The sequence below is a fragment of the Thamnophis sirtalis genome, unplaced genomic scaffold (assembly GCF_051295495.1).
Source record: "Thamnophis sirtalis isolate CommonGarterSnake01/CBP01778 unplaced genomic scaffold, rThaSir2_p1.2 scaffold_6, whole genome shotgun sequence".
Classification (NCBI taxonomy): domain Eukaryota; kingdom Metazoa; phylum Chordata; class Lepidosauria; order Squamata; family Natricidae; genus Thamnophis; species Thamnophis sirtalis.
This window is the reverse complement of record NW_028261386.1, coordinates 96,802,658-96,823,308: the sequence shown is the minus strand read 5'-3', so window position 1 is coordinate 96,823,308 and position 20,651 is coordinate 96,802,658. Positions and strand designations below refer to the sequence as shown.

The following is a 20,651-nucleotide window of genomic DNA, read 5'->3' as shown; positions in this document are numbered from 1 at the left end:
TTAACACTATCTTGCAAGTCTGAAAGTATCTTTCTCCCCATCCCTTTACAACCCAAGAAACTAAGGAGGGTCTCTTCTGAGCTGCTTGCCCCATCCACATTCCTGCTGTGAGCTAAGTCATCTTTAATCTAACCTTTCTCTTGGCTATGTCTCTTCACCCTGTCTCCCACATATCATTATCGCACCTTGAACTAGGATTTCTTGAACTGCAGCAAAAGCCCAATGAATATGAGAACCCTAGCCTTCAAATTCAAGTGTTTTTATGGAAAATAATATTCTGTTATGACTACTAAACTTTTAAAAAGAAAGAAAAAAGCCTGGCATGTATATTGATCTGAATCCTGTGGGTTCCCTGGATAGTATAGGGATCAAAAGAAAATAAGACCCTGTCTTATTTTCAGGAAAACATGGTACTTTAATAGGGAGGTGGATTCTGCTAGTGATTATAAAGATTAGAAAGGAAGCAACAGCAAACTGAAGTGAAACTGAACCCGTGGGCGATCCTCATGCCTTGCAGATGAGGTGGTTCTGTCAGATTTGGCTGTTAATGTGACAGGAAGTGTCTAACACATTTCTGTAATTTGATCAATCATTCTTGCAACCAAAATAGTTTCCACCTCATTCTTGATCAGAATTCTCATGTTCACTATTCATTAGGAGGAAACAAGCAACCTTTGGTTACACTCCCTGTAAATCCATGCGCCTAGAAACAACATAGCATGGGTTGTACAATAGAAGTTTTGCCTACAGAGAGAGCTCTAAAGAAGTCCACGTACATCGTATGCACAATGATGTCCCACTAAGAAGGTCATAACTGGTGAAAATTCTGGCATTGAATTGAAACTGATTGTTGCAAACAAACTTGAGCTACCTCCTATGAAATAGACATATGGTAGCATGGAGATAGTTTCTCCCATGTGGATGGGAGTAAGGAAATCATCTGGGAGAATCTACATTCTAGCTGATCTTAAGGTTTATTTCACCAATATTCTGGGTCTGATGAGACCCTCCATAATGACAGTTAAAAAAAAAAACCTAACCAGAATACTTAATATGGCAGGAAAAAAGAGAGAAAAGAGAAAAGCAAGTGCAATGAGTTAATGCATGTTCTTTTTGGAGAACAGAACGGGGGAATTGAGGTCCTACTTTCTACTTTCAACTGAAGGAATTAATACTTGGCTGGTTCCACTTGCGTATTATTGAATATGCCTTTCATAACAGAGATTCCATCAATTAGCATGCTAAAATGTGCAGTTATTGTAAGTCAACAAGTGTTAACATTAGAGATATTCTACTTGAATGGTTTGTGAATGAATCTCAACAGCAACACATCTGCCTACTCATTTCACACAACAAAAAGCAACAACTTCAGTTTGTTATATCTCATATCTCACAGATATTTTGTAACAGAATTTCCACGGAGTTCCTCCATAACTTTGTCCACCAAATTTGTATGATGCATGTTGTTTCACTTTGATTATATAAACTAGTGTATTTGGCATTTTAGGATCTTAATCACAATTTCTTATAATGACTACAGAAAGACTAGCGCTTGTAGCTCATTTGAATTAATCCAACATCCTAACTACCATAAAGGTAAAGGTTCCCCTCACATATACTGTATGTGCTAGTCGTTCCCGACTCTAAGGATAGTGCTCATCTCCATTTCAAAGCCAAAGAGCCAGCACTGTCCGAAGACATCTCCGTGGTTGTGTGGCCAGCATGACTAAATGCTGAAGGCACATGGAACGCTGTTACCTTCCCATCACAGATGGTCCCTATTTTTCTATTTGCATTTTTACATGCTTTCGAAGTGCTAGGTTGGCAGAAGATGGGACAAGTAACAGAAGCTCACTCTGTTACACAGCACTACAGATTCAAACTGCTGAACTGCCAACCTTTCTGATTGACAAGCTCAACGTCTTAGTCACTGAGCCACCGCGTCCTATCATACACAGTGTCAAATGATGGCATTTACCTTCCCTGTATCTGACATCTAAATCCAAAATTACATTAAGGCAATAAGATAGTTCTTGCACTCATTTGTTTCTACTTCAAAGATATATATAAGATACTAACTGACATACAACTTTTCCTGGGAAAGGGATTACCAGAACAGGTAACAGGAACTAGCAATCCAAAATTTCAAATGAAGAAACTCAGTTTTGCTTTTTGACTGGAATAGTCTTTAAAATGTAAGAATCTATCAACTGCAGTTGCCAGAAACTGACTTAAACTAGGTTTCAGGATCTGTCAAGACATCTCTCGTATTTTTCGGAGTATAGGACGCACCTTTTTTCCTCAAAAAAGAGGCTGAAAATCTGGGTGCGTCTTATACATCGAATACAGCATTTTTTGCCTCCATAAGCCCTGCCCCCTTCACCAAAATGGCCGTGCCTAGCCTTATGGAGGCTTTCAGACAGCTCCTGGGGGCTGGGAAGGGCAGAAATGAGCAAAAAATGGGCTGTCTTTTGTCTAGCCCCACCAGCACTCTATAAGCCTCCATTTCGTGAAAAATGGGCCTTTTTTGTTTTTTGCTCCCCCCCCCCAGGAGCACTCTGCAAGCCCCACCCCCCAAGGCTATTCATGCCTTTTATTTGGAAAAAATGGACCCATTTTTGCGAAAAACGGGCCATTTTGGGGAAGTTTGCAGAGTGCAAAAACTCCCCCCCTTTTCGGAAAGCTCTTTAGTTAGAGTGATTGATGAGAATTACATTGATCAAGTGCTGTGCCAGCAGAAACAAGTCTTAGGTGCTGCAGGTTGTCAGTGATTTCCTTCTCCATCACATGGATAAATACACCTGAAAACAGCTACCTATCTACCTACTCTCTCTCTCTCTCTCCCTACCTACCTTCTGTCTCTCTCTACCTAACTACCTACCTACCTATTCTCTCTCCCTCCCTACCTACTGTATTTCTCTCTATCTACCTACCTACCTACTTTCTCTCTCCCTCCCTACTGTATTTCTCTCTCTCTATCCCTCTACCAGCACATGGATAAATACACCTGAAAACAGCTACCTATCTACCTACTCTCTCTCTCTCTCTCTCCCTACCTTCTGTATTTCTCTCTTTCTCTCTCTACCTAACTACCTGCCTACCTACTCTCTCTCCCTACCTACTGTATTTCTCTCTCTATCCCTCTATCTACCTACCTACTCTCCCTACCTACCTACTGTATTTTTCTCTCTCCCACCTTCCCCCTATCTACCTACCTACCCTCTCCCTACCTACCTACTGTATTTCTCTCTCTCTCCCTCTATCTAACTACCTACTCCCTCTTTCTCCCTACCTTCCTACTGTATTTCTCTCTATTTCTCTACCTACCTTCCTACCTACCTACTTTCTCTCTCCCTACCTAGCTACTGTATTTCTCTCTCTCTATCCCTCTACCTACCTACCTACCTACCTACTCTCTCTCCCTACCTACCTACTGTATTTCTCTCTCTCTCTATCCCTCTATCTACCTACCTACCTACTTACTCTCACTCTCTCTCTCTCTACCTACTGTATTTCTCTCTCCCTCCCTCTATCTACCTACCTTCTCTCTCTCTCTCTCTCTCTCTCTCTCTCTCTCCCTCCCTCTATCTACCTACTATCTATATATACCTATCTACTATATATATATAGGTTCAAATCCCAGTAAGGGTATGGCTAGCTGATGAGAACTAAATAGCTTGAAATAGATCTATACTAGTCTCCCTTTATTTATTTATCAGCACAAATACAACAAAAATGTAACAAAAAGGCAACAGTAAAAATATCGGGTTTCTGCCTGGATGGTCTCTTGTGACGAGCCGAAGGACAGAGAATGGAAGTAGTGATCTTCCTCCCATATTTGGGCATACCGGGGGTTGTAAAAGAAATCTAATAGACACTATATACTAATAGACACATACATACATATACATATATATACACACACACACACACACACACACACACACACACATATACACATACATACATACATACATACATACATACATACATACATACATATATAATATATATACCTATACCTATACCTATACCTATACCTATCTACTTTGCCTCTTTAAAACCTTGGTGTGTCTTATACTTCAGTGTGTCTTATACTCTGAAAAATACGGTAATAAGCTGTCAGAACTCAGCACTACATCATGCATAATGTGAACTGGGAGTTTGATAGTCCTGTGCTAAAATAACAGTAAAGGAAGTTTTAGAACGCCTTATAATTGAAAACAATACGGGGATTTAGATTTCTGAATTTTAATTTAAATCACTATGCATATTTTTCAACTAGTATCAAATTCCAAAAGGTTTCATGTAGCATAAAATTGTCTTTCCTAAGAATATTTGAAATATTCACATACAGCATAATTTGGGGTTCAAACTATCATAAGTCAGATATATCTCTATTGCTATTATGTTTACTTTAAAATTGTGATATATTATTCCTGCAAAACTGTATTAGTATCATTTTTTAATGTAGAAGTGATATGAAGAAATAATCTCATTCTTAAAACTGTTGATAATTAAAAAACTTGTTACATAGGAGATTTGACTAGATAATGGGATTTTTATTTTAGATCAACTAGTAGATAATAATGATGAGCTATCATTTTCTGTGTTAAAATACTATTTCTCTGTTGCCACCCAATGGCAGCTTTTACAATTACAACATTTATTGATGTCTCAATTTGCAGTAGCATTTTCAGTTTCAGAAACATTTGAATTATTAAAAGGGATCACTATATCCAAGAGACAATTAATCTTTGTAAACAATTGTTATCAATAAATCAATTTGATATGCCTATTTTAAAGACTAAATGGATATGATGATTTTAAAAGCTGAATGGAACAAGGAAATGGAGAACCACATTTTATCTACAAATTAGGGAATAGAGTTTTTTAAATTTAATTTTATTGATTTTCTATTAAATACATTTCTTACTGCTTAATAAATATCATGTTGTCTGTGTGTTTAATTTGCTTAACAATACAAATTATGGTTTTTAATCTCAATAATAAACGTCTCAGTAGGTGTGTGTGTGTGCGCGCACGCGTCTTCAAGTCAGGTAGTTAGAATAGAATACACTTAAAATTTAGAGCCATGTATTTTTTTCTGCCAACATTTATCAAAATGGTTTGCCCTTAGGTTCTTTCTAGGCCCAAGAAAATGTAACTGGCCCAAGGTCACCCAACTGGCTTTGTGCCTAAGAGTCAGTCTCCTTGTTTCTAACAAACTGTATCAAACTGGGTCTCCAACAGATCTTCAACTATGACTCATTCAACCAAAAATAAGATTTCAGGTTCATTGGACACCATTGAACTTGTACAGAAAAGTAATGAACACATGTTTTGGGAGATGCTATATTTTGCAATGTTTTTAAGTGGTTGTCCTCTAGGAAGAAGTACCATAATTGGATATATTTACTTGATTTTGAAGTAAGCTTTAATATTTTGGGATGCCCAAATTGTTTTAAATTGCATGCCAATTACCTGAAAATTGACGTTTGGACAATGGAAATTGATTTTCTCCTTTCATGTTCCCTCTCTTTGTTCAGTTAGTTAGTTAGTTAGTTAGTTAGTTAGTTAGTTAGTTAGTTAGTTAGTTAGTTAGTTAGACAGATAGACAGATATCTATCACATTCTGTAACCATGTTATACTCATGTTTATAAGGTATACTTGACATTTTTTTGTTAAGTTAATAATAGCAGTAACTGCAGAAAGGTCATTCTCCAAGCTAAAGCATACAAAGGAATCAACTGTGCAACAACATTTCATAAAAGGTTGTTGCTACTCTTGACTGAGAATGAGCTTGCCAGAAAAATATACAATATTCAAAAGAGAAGTCAGGGTGTTATCAGATGGCAACACTCAGAAGGACTGTTGAGTAACCCTTTATAACACACCTGCACATGAACCTGTGGTGAAGGAGGGTGTTGTGTTCCTGCTGAGCTGAATAGGATTGATTCACTGTGACTGCACAGTACAGACATGCAACATGGGAGGCTAATAAACAAACAGAAGAAGGTAAGAGTGATACTTACCAACTTCATAGAGTGCCTGGCTGCTTGCCTAGAAAATTAGTCACTAATGCTAGTGGTTTAATTATTGGGGATTTGGTTTGGCTTGTTGACAGACTGAGATATTATTGATATTACATTATTATGTTTGCACGTTGCATATTTATTATAAGCACTTTGCATATTTCAATCTGTATTCAAAAATGCAAGAAGGGCCTGCTCGTTCACTGATTTCTGTACAATTTATGCCATTATTATTCAACTCAATATATGTCTTTGCTGTCATGGACATGGCATGATTGATTTGTCATGGGCTTATTCTGCCTTAACACACACTGACATATAATTTGGTCTCAACGCTCATCTTAATTTTCTTCCACCTTTGAAAAAGTTGAGATGAATGTACATAAATGTAGATGAGTTGGCAAGCTACTGGCCTTATTGTCAATCTAATTGTATCAATATTGGTCAACAATTCTTAAACAGACTTCCCATTTATTAGTCCTAATCATAGGAATAAGGGGGAAGGGGCAAAAAGATTTTTGGTTAAGTAATTCTATGACAAGTTTGGTTTACTGCTTTTGTTTTGTTTGTTGCTGGCACACTAAAATCACTAGAAGTACATGCTGCATGGGGATATTGTCAAACTAAAATAAAATTAAGAGCTCCCTTGCTTAGCACATAATCTAATACAAAGGCAAAGAAGCTACACTGGTTTTGTGACCATACATAAGTCAATTTATTAATTATGAATATAAAAGGAGTCAGTGGAGTAGAATGAGTTGATGCTCAAAATGACAGGGCTGCTGAACATGTTTGGGTTCTACTTCTGTGTGAATATCCTCCTCCCCAAAATTAAAAATCACATATGGGTAAGAATAGCTGATCTCAGGTATTACAGCATCACACACTGCAGGGAAAAATTTCACTTGCGTACCTGGCTATTTGGATGATGCTAGTTCAGATTTGATCGTGGAGCTCTTTGGTTTGGGCTGCTTGTATCATCTGCATTTTGGCATGGAGGTTGGTTTGTCTTCTTCCTATCAAACAGTCTTCAGTGTTTTTACAGCAGTGATTACTACACAAACTATAGCTTTTGAACTTTGTAGCTTGGGAAGATGGACAACATAAAACAAACTGAAAATAACTCTATAACAAATGGTAAAATGATTAAAATATGTCTAGAGCACAAAGAACAATGTGAAAAGAAAGACAAGTTTAAATATTGTTGTGTAAGAAAGGGATGAAAACAAGACAAGGATGAGAATAAGTAAAATGATAGGCTGGAACATCTGGGGAAAGTAAATACAAAGACAAGATAATGATACATTAATAAAACAGCAAACTTGACTTTTCAAGAGGAAAAAAGCTGTATCAAACCTTTCAACCTAGTCTTGTAAAAATTGTATATTTCAGATCCAAATGCTGTGCAAAAAGAATCTGAAGGAATCTTGTACAGGGCGGGGCATAACCTTTTCCTAGGGGGTCACAGCAAGATCGACAGCAGTTTACAACTTCCGCGACACCTCATTTTAAAGCCCATAAAAAACTGAATTGAATGAGCTATTAAATGTTAAATTTGCTTTAAGAATGGCTGGAAAATTCGATTCGGAAGAACAAAGGATCATTGACAGAATAAAATGTATTGCCTTTCGAGAGGCTCGCGAAAACAATGTCGAATTTTGGGGCAATGACGTCTGGCCGGGAAATTCGCCAGATCTCAATCCGGCAGAGAACATTGGGGCCATAATTAAGGATGAAGTGGAAGCTCTGATGATTCAGGAGCAAGGTCAAAATCGATATTCGGTTGAAACTTTGAGAATGAATTTGGAAACTGTGTTGAAAAATCTGGAAAATTGAACGGAACTGTTTGAAGATTTGTTGTGTTCTTATCCACCTCGTTTGAATGCTGTTCGAAGGGCTAATGGTGGTCATACTGACTATTAAATCGTGTCAATAAACTCAGTTTTTGATGGGCTTTCGAATGGTGTATGAATTATTTGTGTTGTTATTACAAGTGTTGCTGTGACCCCCTAGGAAAAGGTTATGCCCCGCCCTGTAATAGTAATATTGGCAATGTAATAATTGTAACATTCTCCTGAAATATCTAGGAATTTTCCCATCTGGGTGCTGACTGCTGATGGGGAGGTACTTTAGTCTTATAAACTGAGTTATAAACTGAGAGCAAATCCCACTCCTTACTAGCACTAATGATGTTACCAAGTTTGGGTAATGAAATATCTACAAGAAAACAACCAAACTCAGAGAGAACCAAGGACCTCTCATTTCATCCCTGAGTTACAAATATTCTCCTTTATTGGTAGAATTGATAAATTAAAAAGTGGGTTGATTCAAATATTGGTAAGCTGATAGTTTCGCTTTTACCCATCATTCTTACTTTTGCTTATATGTCAAAATGAAGACTGACAAGGCAGATGGCAAGAGACCTGGCTGCAGTTACTCCCTCTGTTAGTCATCCTCTTCCCTATTTTAGCCAAAGAAAAAGGAGGCAAGCAAACTATTCCGAAGGGGGCTCCAAAATCAAGCTAAGGTCCCACTCCCATTAACCTCGTCACTCTCATCTTTATCCTCATCCTCCCAGGCCTTGACCTGGAGTCCCAGCAAAAGATAGGTGGCTATAAATTATTTTATAGTTATGCTGTCTATGGGCAGAAAACCCTCCGTTAAGGAAATCACCCAACACCTACCTGGCTATCTTTTTTTCAGAGCCAAATTAAGACATTCTCCCAGGCAACTGGCATTTTAGAATTAAACAGTTAAGTTTCAGTTGTAAACTGTAAAGTATCAAATTATGCTGGCATAATACCTCTTACATGTTTTATTTTTTCCGTGCTATTTATTGTGTATTTCAATTATAAATTAAGATTTTTAACTGTCTTTTTCCTAGCTATATAAGTTTTATAAATGCTTTAATAATATGGGTGAATTTAAAAAAAGCTAACAAATGACTACTTACTATTCCACTTTTTAGCCAACCTACAGAGCTCTTACTAGGTACAGTAAGTATCCAATAATGTCTTCCTCTTATGCTCTACTTGTACAAAACCTAAGAATCCAATATTGGAACCATAATCTAGGAAATTTAAATTGAGGTCATAGAAATTAAAGGGTGTCTTCTTCATCTCACATAACTACACATGAAAGTAGAAATAGCAAAAGCACTTATTGCTTATTATACTGCTTCATAGTGCTTTTACCTCCCTCTCTAAGCCATTTACAGAGTCAGCATATTGCCCCAACAATCTGTGTCCTCATTTTACCCACTATGGAAGGATGGAAGGCTGAGTCCACCTTGAACTGGTGAGATTTGAACTGGCAAACTGCAGCTAGCAGTCAGCTGAAGTAGCCTGCAGTACTGCACTCTAACCACTACACCACATCGGCTTAAGTATCTAACTTTTATCCTGGGCTGAAACTCTTTTTCCTCAATGGCTTGACCAAATAAAAATCTACCTGACTCACTGACAAAGGTTCATCTGTACTTCGATCATCGGAAGGCTTTGGAACTTCTAGCTTGTCAATGAAGGCTTGGAGCTCTTTCCTAAAGGTCTTCATCTGAGCATTGATCCGATAAAGAAGTTCGTGCTCCCGTATCCTACTTCCATCATCCTCGTCATCCACAAGTCCAAAAAGGTCCCCATTTGCCACATAAATTCTTGCCTCAGTTATGATCGTGCTAGTGTCAGAAATCAATCGGTCAATAGTTTTGCCCAGGCGTTCGGCTTCACAGCGGATGTCCTTGGTTTGCTGCCGATCATTAAAGCTTTTCTGCCAACCTACCGGAGTTGGATAGAAGGATCTTGTAGGGGTCAAGCAACGGATGTTGCGGACCTCCTCTGAGTCACTTTCTCCACCAATGGGCCCTTCTCTTTTGCGGTGAGGGGGACGGGAATCCTCATCACTTTCTTTCTTCCCTGTCTCACTTTCAGCATCGCTGTCCCTGGGACTCCCTCGGATCCCCAAATGAGAGGCTAAATCATAGCGCTGCATGTTGGACAACAGTATCCTGTTCTCATATTGGAGCTGCATGACTTTGCCACTGAGTTCATTAATTTGCATGCGGGTAGCCTTCAATTCTTCCTGAAGCATTTCCGTCTTAGCGCTGTCATGGTGTCGTGAACTATCGTGAGTTCCAGTCTTGTATTTGTATTTGTTCAGCTCTGCAGTGACACGTTTGTTTTGTTCTTCTGCATCAGATAAGTTCCTCCTCAATAGTTCTGTCTCATCTTCAACTAACTGCAGATGCTGCCGTAACTCTGAGACAGATTCATTCGGTTCTCCCAGGAGGGGGTTGGCTGCCCCGGAGAAATCATCTCCTCTTAAGTCATCAAGCTCTGCTTTCAGTCCTCTGTTTTCCACTTCCAGTTCCACGATTTTCCTTCCAAGGATATTGGCTTCTTCCTCTACTAACCTCAGACGGAGCTTGAGTTCTGCTTCTCTTGTGCTAGGTGGACCTCCTGCTTCCCCTTTGGGTAAGGGACTGTCTAGATCACCATAAAATAACCGATACTTCTGAAGATCGTGCTCAAATCTGTCCTTTTCCTTGTCAATTTTGGCTAATTTTTTTCTCATCAGAGTAGCCTCTTCTTTGACAAATTGCAACTGGCATTTCAGATCTTCACTGTCCTCCTGTGGCAAAGAAAGAATAACTCCCAGTTATATTGCTTTACTCCTGGGGAGGCCAAGTGACAATTAGCACAAAATGCCAATATGTTCAATATGTACAAATATATACATATGCAGTAGACAGACAGACAGCACAACATGGGAATTGACAAGGTGCCACACTTGCAACAAAAAGTGTGACTCAGTGTTCAGTTGCAATCTTTGTCATCTACAGAAACATGATCATTTGGATCCTAATCAGATGAATCAGTTTCATAAAAAGAGCTCTGATTTCCACAGTTGACTAAGGAAAGGTTTGCAATCATCTATAAGGGGTCCTCAATTTACAACCACAAGTGAGCCCAGAATTTATGTCACTTAGTGAGAAATTTGTTGAGTGAGTTTTGCCTCATTTTATGACTTTTCTTGCCACCTTTGTTAAGCGAATCCCTGCAGTTAAATTAGTAACACAGCTGTTAAGTGAATCTGGCTTCCCCATTGACTTTGCTTCTCAGAATGTCGCAAAAGGGGAGCATGTGACTCTGGGACATTGCAACTATCATAAATATAAACCAATTGTCAAGCACCTGAATGTAAATCATGTGACCGTGGGGATGCTGCAATGGTCATAAGTGGGAAAATGGTCATAAGTCACTTTTTTCAATGCCATTGTAGCTTCGAATGGTCACTAAATGAACTTAAATGGTTATATGGTTTGCTGTATTGTACATGGGACAGAAAAAAAATTCTGTATCACCTCAGCGGACATCTGCTGTGACCTTTTTTCTGATTTTTGCAAATCTTTGCTTCCTCTTCTTTTCATGGACTGTTATAAAAGAAAGAACAGATATAACAAATATTTTAATAAATGCATGCTATCCAAGTTTATTAAAGTCACCATTCAAACAATATGAAAATTCCCAGATTTTTTTGATTAATATTTTTCATTTCCTCATCCAGAGATGGCTATGTTGAAACACGGCCAGGGAAGATTAATTCCGTGTTCTTTAAAAGTCCTTGTTCTTATTGATCTAAATGCAATAGCAAGGAACATGCCGAAGATTAAAAGTAGTTCCTAAGTATTAAATAGCATTTTTAAATGTGTTGAGTCAGGTACTGCCTTCAACACAATTGTATTCACTAAAGAGATCATTTTTTTAAAAAAAGTCTTAAATAATCATTTCTCAGATCTGCAGGTAGTTTACCATGATAAAATAATAAAGAGACTTTCAAATCTGTCTGAAAAGCAAAACTGTTTTTCACCCACAGATCAGCTGTAACCAGTGCAGTCAGAGAAGAGGCAGGAAACATAGCAAAATAGTATATTACAACCCATGATGTACCTATCCCATTTCAGTCAATTTAGCCTGCCACCCTTCTGATGAGAAGCTTATCACTGACCTCTTTTATTTTGTCAAATTCATTCTGAAAAGCATGCTTTGCAATCTCAGCTTCTATCAGCTGCTGCCTCAACTTTTCGTTTTCATCTTCTGTGGTGGAGCGTTTTTCTTCCACATTTTCCAACTCATGGTGAAGTCTTACTGAAACATCTTTTGCAACCTACATGGAAGAACATTTAACATTTTCAAGCAGGAAAATAACTTTTGATAGTAGGGCTTAATACACTTGTGAAGTTTAGGGGTGTATTGTGGCAACTCATATCAGTTCTATTAAATACTGAATAAAATGTTCTTCCTAATTAAAAAAAAAACCACAAGTGAAATTAGGGTTACCTCAGACATTCCAGTTTACTCTTTTGAGATCTATTCTGATACTCAGCAACAATAGGATGAATAGAATTCCCAAAGATTAATTCTTTGATCATTAGAATCATGGCCCCAACCCAGCCAGCAACTGTCTTGAGGTCTTAGTCTGAGGAGAATTACAACCTTAGGAAGGGAAACTAGAGCAAAAATGGAATTAACAAAGTACAGGTATTCTCATTGTACGACTGCAATTGAGCCCAACATTTCTGTTAAGTGAGACCTTTGCTCAGTGAATTTTGACCCATTTTAAGATCTTTCTTGCTGCAGTTGTTAAGTGAATCACCACAATTGATAAGTTAGTAACCCGGTTGTTAAGTGAAACTGGCTCCCCCATTGACTTTGCTTGTTAGAAGGTCACAAAAGGTGATCACATGATCCCAGGACACAGCAACGGTCATAAATATGAACCAGTTCCCAAACATCCAAATTTTGATCATAAGGACACTGCAAAAGTCGTAACTTTGAAAAAAGGTCATAAGTGACATTTTTCAGTGACATTGTAACTTTGAATGGTCACTAAATGAACGGTTGTAAGTCAAAGACTACCTGTACAATAAATGATAAGGAGACATGTTCATTGGTAGATCTAGGAAAGCCAAGACCACCTTGGTATAAAATATTTGGTTAACTATTGAACATGTTTTACTGTAGCTGTTTTTAAAAAATAAACTCTTGTATTATTACAAAGCAATGCAATTATATTTCATACTTTAATCTAGGCAATTCTTTTATTAGTGCTCAGCTTCCAACTCAAGCATTGGGTAATTAATTTGTTTGATTTGTAGCCCAGGCAAATGTCTCATAAAACTCACTTTAATATTCTTCCTCCCAAGTTGGTATGCAACAATTTATGGTTTAATATCCTTTTTCCTAGGTTGAACATCTCAAAGGAAGAATATATATATATCAAGTCATTTGCCCCTGACTGTCAATCCTTCAAGCTAGGCCACATTAGAAAATAAGATTCCACTGGTATAACTGGAACTATACTTTATTGATTTAAGTAATAAAAGAATCTTGAAATCTGGGTTGTGTTTTCCCATCCCTCTCTGTTATATCTTACTGAATTAGGACAAAGTCAGTCTGAGTTTCTATATCACACTTTCTATTTCCCCAAACTTAAACCATGCTTTTGTTTTTGCAACTATTTCTGCATACTGTAGTTTCAGAGATCCATTTCTGAGGATCTCTACATTGATCCTGGGATTATAATATTAACTGGAGTTATATCCTTTTTTTTGTTTTCAATTGAAAGGAAAAAAACTGGTATGTGGCATTTATTTCTAGATGCATTCACTAAAATTAAATTAAATAACATTATAAGCCTTAAGGTTCTTAAATTGATGACCCCTGGAATGTGATCTCTAGTGATTCCCTAGTGATTGGATACTTCTAAATAATTGAGTAATGTGGGGGCAGTGGTGCGTTACGACCAGTACGTTCTGGTACGGTGATCCGGAGGGTCCACCCGCCCGCCCACGCTCCTTACCCGTATTTGAGCTCTTCAGTGCTTCCGCACACGGAGTGTATGGCACCTGCGTGATGCTCCACCAAACAGCTAGAGTGTCACAGTGGTGTCACGGAACATCGCAGAGGTGTCGCAGGTAGTAAGTATGCATGCGTGTGCTGCATGCGTTCATGTGGCGGATGCCGGGCCCTGTTGCACTGTGCCGACTGCAACGGGATCCAGAACCCACCACTGGGGGTGGGTGGGTAAAAAATGAGCATAAGAAGACATGTCATTCTAATGATCACTAGATATTTTGGACTATGAATCTCACAATGGACAAATCAGGTTGGTTTGGATTAATGAAAAATGTCCAAAAAACCAGGACAGTACCACTTTCCTTACTCTGCCTTAGGTAATTAAATTCCAGTTGTCAAAACCACAAGACAACTCGGATTTATACTACATTTGCCTTCCCACAAAAGATTAGGAAAAGTAAAGGTGTCATAATCTGATTGTTTTTCTCATTGATTGCTCATATTCTGGCCCCATATTACCTTTAAATCCTGTTCCAAACTACGGAGAAGTTCTCCATCAATTTCTCCAGTCTGTGCGTAGCGGAGCTTCTTCCGCTCTGCTTTTCGAAGACGATACTGAAGGATCCTACAGTTTTTGTTAGCTCTCTCCAATTCATGGCGCGCTTCCTGAAGCTGGCAAGCATCCTCTTCAAAAAAACTGTCCCTCATCTCATCCATTTCAGTTCTAAGTTCATCTATTTCATTCTGGCACATGTTCAGAAAGAACAGATAGAAAACATAAAATGACATCAGGTCACATTGATAAAGAACACAAGATATGATAATTTACCCATGGTTCTTAAATAACTGTTTTAATCGAGGCATATGGTTCCCCATCTAGCTTCCTTAGGCTTGCAAGTATTACAAATGGCAAAAAGAAAAAACGGTGATCCCAAATTAAGAATGCATCCATTTATATTTCAAATATTCCTTGAATTGACCAAAAGAAAACACTAAAAAAAGCATGTGCAAATGTAGCAGAATGAAACTGCTTCATAAGCCAGAAGGAGAATTCCCAATTATGTCAGCCATGTATGTTCTATAATACATATATGTGACAATGAGAAGTTTGAAGAATGGAGTAGAACATCTCGCAAATCATATTCAACTATGTATATTTTTTATCTCTTACAGGTGCAATAAACGTAGAACATTTATTTAGAAAATAATAATTTCTAAATGTCCATAACTCAGGGAATCTCAAATTGGATTGAGGCCACTAGAAAATCAACAGTAATTTAGAGGTTAATAGTAATTTCTCTAAAATGCAAGCAAAGCAGAAGTATTGTCAAATCAAGGTATGGTTTTCTGATCCACAGCTTGCCTTAGCAAGTCCATAGAGGGCAGTTACTATACCACAAAGTCTGAAAATCTTTAAGGAACATACATAAAAATGTAACTATTAAACATGCATGTCATACTCTACTCACATCTTGTCCAATCCTAAACCATGAAACCATTATCTTCATTTTATATATTTGATTCATTTATTAGATTTATACCTTGCCTTTATTTTGTGTAACTCAATTTATGGGAAGACACAGATTATTATTTTACGGAGTTGTAAGTAACACTAGGTTATTAACTCTGTTACTTTGTCAGTTTGCTGGATTGAACCTCGTATTAATTTATATAGCAATAGTCAATTTGGTACACAATAGGAAAAGCAAATAAAAGGTTATCCTCTAGAATATAGGATTTAAAAAATCCTGCAAATACTGTATTATATTCACATCAAAGTTCATAGCCAAGGATTTATGCACTCCCTCCCCTCCCCTTCTCTTAAACTAGGAAGCAAACCATAAGTATCTCAACAACAATTTGGTCTCTTCAAAGCAGAATTTACTGTTAGCATTCCTTCTCCTTTCTTCTGTGGAACAGACTAGAACACCACCAGCATGTGCACATACACACTAGAACCGAGGCACACCCCCATTATTCCTTCCCTTCTGTATCTTTTGCTTACCTTGAGGTTTTCATTCTCCTCCTCCAGTTTCTCCATCTCTTCCTGCAGCTCCTGCTGCTGAAGCTGGGATTCCTGGGTCACATTGCCTTCCATAGTTCCACTGAGGCCATTGCTACTTTCATTTGCAGGCAGCACTATGGATGTTGAGGAGGGCAAACTGCCCCCATTGCCATTAGCTTTGTTGTTACCTTTGTTCTGCATCTGCGTTGCTGATAACCCTTTCCTGAGATGAAACTGAATGAGCTCACTTTGCAGGCATCCTTCTTTCCAGTAGTTGCCATTGTTCACTGAGAGAACCTGGCCTTTCCCTGAACCACAAGAAGATGAAGAAGATGAAGTTGCCTCTCCTGAACTCTTCTGTGAAGGCTTGTTTGTTTTACCCCTGTTCCAGCTCTTGGATGGCAACTGAGAAAGCACAAAACTGCCCACCCTTTCCCCCTTCCCTCCAGATACAAGCTGTTGCTCTCCAGCTCTAGGACCTGTAAGCTCGGTGTCTTTGGGAGGTGCCTCTCTTACTTCGGCTGCAGGCCCTGGATTTGGCCTGGGACACCCTCCCGCCGAGACCAGGAATGAGGCAGGCTGCTCTTCAGCACCATCCCCAGCATGGACAGCTCCCAACAGCACTGAGCTCCTTGTTGGCGTAACCTGTGGGGGAAGCTTGTCTCCTTCACCCTTGACCCGGCTAGTTTTCTGTCCTGTTGGTGACTGCTGCAGTAGCTGCTGCCGGGTAGAGCTTGCTTTCGAGGCAGGAACTGCAGCTGCTGCTGTTGTGAAGCGGGATGAATTGGCAGCTGGCAAAGGCTGGCGGACAAGAGACTCCTTGGGTCTCCCCGGAGAGAATGCACGCTGCTGCTTAGTTCGGCTGCTGCTGCCCTCAGGAAGCAAACGAGGAGAGGAGGTTGCAGCACCGCCTCCACTAGGTGGCTGGCTCATGGCTAAATCCAAGGTGTTGCTGAAATATTCAGGCCTTTCTGGCTCATTGTCTTCCTGCCCTTCCTCCCTCCCTCGGCTGGTGAGCGAAGCACACAGAAGCCTTGTCAACAGCACTGCTCTTCAATACAAAGCAAGCCTATTCACCACATGAAGAACAATGTGCCTATAATAAAAGGGGTGGAGTTTGAAATTGTTCCAAGAGGTTAGCTCACAATCTTAGAGGCAAAAGATGCAGCCACTGACTGGAAGCTTGCTTTTAAATTCCTGAAGCAACAAGCAGTCCTCATTTGTCATGTGAACGGACCGGATCCTCTAGCTGAAGCTACTTTTCTTAAAGGGCTACTTTCACAAACCACATGTTCCAAAGTACTTCCACAGGTCAGTGAGGATGGATCCATTCAATAGCTTCAAAACAGATCTGCCTACAAGGTCCAGCATAGTTAAAAACAGTATCTTCTAGTTGGAAGGAAAAAACTGTGATGAGACTTAAAACAATCTATATTTAATATGCTGTAAAACAAATCAATAAGAGATCTGTTAGAAAACTCTAATTCCACATATGCACCATATCTTTAATACTGGTTTTTAATTAGAACAAGTAACAGGTTCCCTCCTACCTTCTTCCCATATTTTACCCATGCTTCCTAACAAACTCTGAATGTGTTGAGAGGTATTCAGGTACAATGAAAACTCAAACAATCATGATTAAAAAATAAACAGTTAAATTTATTCAAATAAGAACATTAGTGAAGGGAGGAAGAGATTGAATAAATGGCTTTCAGTAGGTACATCTTTAAGCTATTAATTGTAAAGTCAAAAGCAGCGTTAAGACACTTCAGTCTGAAGCAAGCCCCAATGAATACAAGTTACAAAGCAAAGTGAATGTAGTGTTGCAGCCTTCGTGTAATTCAAATTCAAATTTTGCTGTTAGCTTTTAAAAATTGTCAGTTTGTTTTACAGCACAACTACACCAGCCAAGTGTTTCTTTCCAAGTACTAGAAACAAGAGTGTGAAATAAGAAACAATCTTCATTCTTGAATAAAGGATGGATTGATTTGTAAGGCTTAGCTAAATTTGCATATACATCCGTTTGTAAACCGAACTTCTGTTTATTCCACCTCATATGAACACCAAAGCAAAGGAAATGTATGAAAAAGTTTCACAGAAGAGTATCAACCATTTGTTTTAATTATAAACACAGATGAACCACACCTTCCCTAGCTGGGTATTCTCCAAATACTTTTAGTGTCCTGTTTTCATTGTTCTCCCTAGATGATCACATCTGGCCCGAGATTCTGGGAACTATATTTCAATACAAGAAAGGCATCAAGTTAGAGAAGATTGATCTAATTACTAAGCCCTGATTAAGTAGGATTTTTTTCTTGCTATATTTGCATAGATGCAATAGTTTGCATAACAGAAGCAGAATCCCAAAGTGGATTTGTTTGATTAAATATAAAAAAGTAGCCTATGATTCTTAAAACTTTCTCAAGGTGACCTCTCTTAGCCAATATTTTTATTTATTTATGTAATAGATTTATAGGGCTGCTCAATGTAATTCTCTGTAGCATACAGCAAGACTCAAAACAAAAACATTCCCAAATATCACATTATTATTATTTTTAAAAAACCACCTGATGCTGTAATATGTTTGGCACAATAATAATCTTTACCATGTCACATTTACTATATAACTCTCAGTATTATTAATTGTATAAGTGCATACCTATTTAATCTTGTCATGAGTAAGTTGTCCTCAGATCCTAACAATTTACTACAGGTTATGAACTAAAATGTGTCAGAGTAAGACAATGTTTATTTGAGTACTACTGCTGCAAAGATTATAATAGGTGGCTCACAAAATTATAATAACAATGATGACAAAGTATTTTAAAAGTGCCCTAACAGAAATATCTTACAGTGCACGTAGCTACAATCAATTAGTTATCAAAGGATGAGAGCGATTAAAAATAAGAATCTTCAATACTCCAGAATCCCAATTTTAACAAACACACACAAATCATGAAATAGACAAGATAAGCAACAATTCTACTTTGTGTATAAGTTTCTTTTGAGTCCAGTGATGGGTAAGTAAGCCTGTTTGGGACAAAAAGCTTTGCACTTTTCAAATGCCTTTATTTGCAAACAAGCTGTAAAACTCATATCTAAGGTCTATGTAGATTGGATTTTACTCCATGTTTTACAAATACTTTAAAATCTGGATGTCAAAGTTTTATCAAAATGCCTTTTCGGTTCTTTAAAACAAAGGAAAGAGAACAACGTTCTATTTAAGGCTTGGGGAATTATCCGAATGCCACCTCTCCTTACAGCAATTAATTGACTAATACAGCAATTAACCCTTACAACAACCGACCTACCTGCAGTACCAGCCTTTTCCCTCCGAAATTTCCGCGGCGGCACATCGAACTGCCAGGTTAGGCCAACCGCCGGCTCTCAAGGGCATCCGCCGAGGGATCCCTTCGCGGCTTGGCGACCCCAAGCCCAGGCTGCTCATCCATCCGAATAAACGTGGCTCGCACCCTACGACGTCATAACTAATGAGAAATCTTGCGATGCTGCTCTCAGTTCAACCCCGAGCGACTCGTATCCTGTTCTGTCGGTAATTAGAAACACTACTAAAGCCAATCTGGACCCAACACCAAGAAGCTTCCCGCTACCTCCCCTCTCCCCGCAGCTCCACATTGGTCTCCCGGGATCTCGTCACGTGGGGAATCAAAGGAGCGGAGGAACGTCGCGACGCTGCCCGTTTCCCCACTGAAAACAGTTGCCAGGAGTGGGGGAGGAGGAGGAGGGAAGAAAGAGGAGAAACAAAAGAGAAGGTCACGAAGCGCCCGGCTAGCGCCAAGCATCCCTCCATCACCCCACACGCCAGAATCTCTTTGTCATTGCATTGACTTCCCATCGGTAATCGCTTTGCAAAGTCCCCTTTTTGTTGCAATCGATGAATCAATGAACACCCTTTGCTTAGGCACTGCGGGGTCACTGGGGGGTCACTCCCCCCATATTCTAAGAGACTCTCAAACTTGTTCGGCTTTTCGCTTTGCTGAGCAGCAATGCGACGTCCCTCTCCCTCCTCAACCTGAGCGCTGACTTACCCTGCCCGACTTCGTGGCAGCCACCCCGGGGATGCGCGAAGACGCCCCAAGCCGAGTCAGGGCGTCTCGGGAAACTGCAGCGGTCTTATTCCGACGCTGACCTCATTGGGCCTGGGAAAGAGCGGAGGGGGGGGGGCGGTGGGAAGAAAGGAAAGAGGGAGGGAGAGAAGGGGTGGGGGAGTAGCGAGGCCAGATGAAAAACGCAATGCTCGGCCACGCCTAGGCAGGCCTAAAGGCTCTGGTCGGAATTAGATTCCGGCCCTCCGTGGCAGGAAGGAAACCGAGGTGCTTTCGAAAATCAGTTCAGGAAACGATCGATCCTGATCAAATATTTATTCCGATTTGAACAGCGTCGACCCTGCAACAATACCGTGTAAGGTGCTTCCTGATACAATGCGATCGCTCTGGGGCTGCCTTTTGTTCTGGGGCTTAGGTTAAATTGTGCTTCAGACGTATATTTCGTTCAAGGGCGCAAGGCTATTAGTGCCAGAGGCAATGCCTGCGACTCCTGCTAATTTCCCCGGATCGAGAGACTAATCCTCTTGTGCTTTAGGCAGTGGTTTCCAATTCTTTTATACCTAAGTTATTTTGTGAATGGAACAGCTTGCCTTCAGACTTTATTGGTTCTTCATCACTGGAGGTTTTTAAGAAGAGTCTGGACAGCCACTTGTCTCAAATTGTATTGTGTTTCCTGCTGGTCTAGAGAAC

The 20,651-nt window shown here is 39.3% G+C and overlaps 1 protein-coding gene across 1 annotated transcript; it reads right to left on the bottom strand.

The window, feature by feature from the left end:
- Positions 1 to 7,166: 7,166 nt before the first annotated feature.
- MTCL3 (MTCL family member 3) lies at positions 7,167 to 20,036 on the bottom strand. The gene is made up of 8 exons (XM_087718522.1): positions 19,944 to 20,036; positions 19,206 to 19,441; positions 15,895 to 18,129; positions 14,409 to 14,633; positions 12,040 to 12,198; positions 11,396 to 11,464; positions 9,487 to 10,662; positions 7,167 to 7,304 (listed from the first exon to the last, which is right to left on the bottom strand). The coding sequence occupies exons 3-8, from the start codon at positions 16,825 to 16,827 to the stop codon at positions 7,194 to 7,196; spliced, it is 2,673 nt and encodes an 890-aa protein (XP_087574648.1). The 5' UTR covers positions 16,828 to 18,129; positions 19,206 to 19,441; positions 19,944 to 20,036; the 3' UTR covers positions 7,167 to 7,193.
- Positions 20,037 to 20,651: the final 615 nt, after the last annotated feature.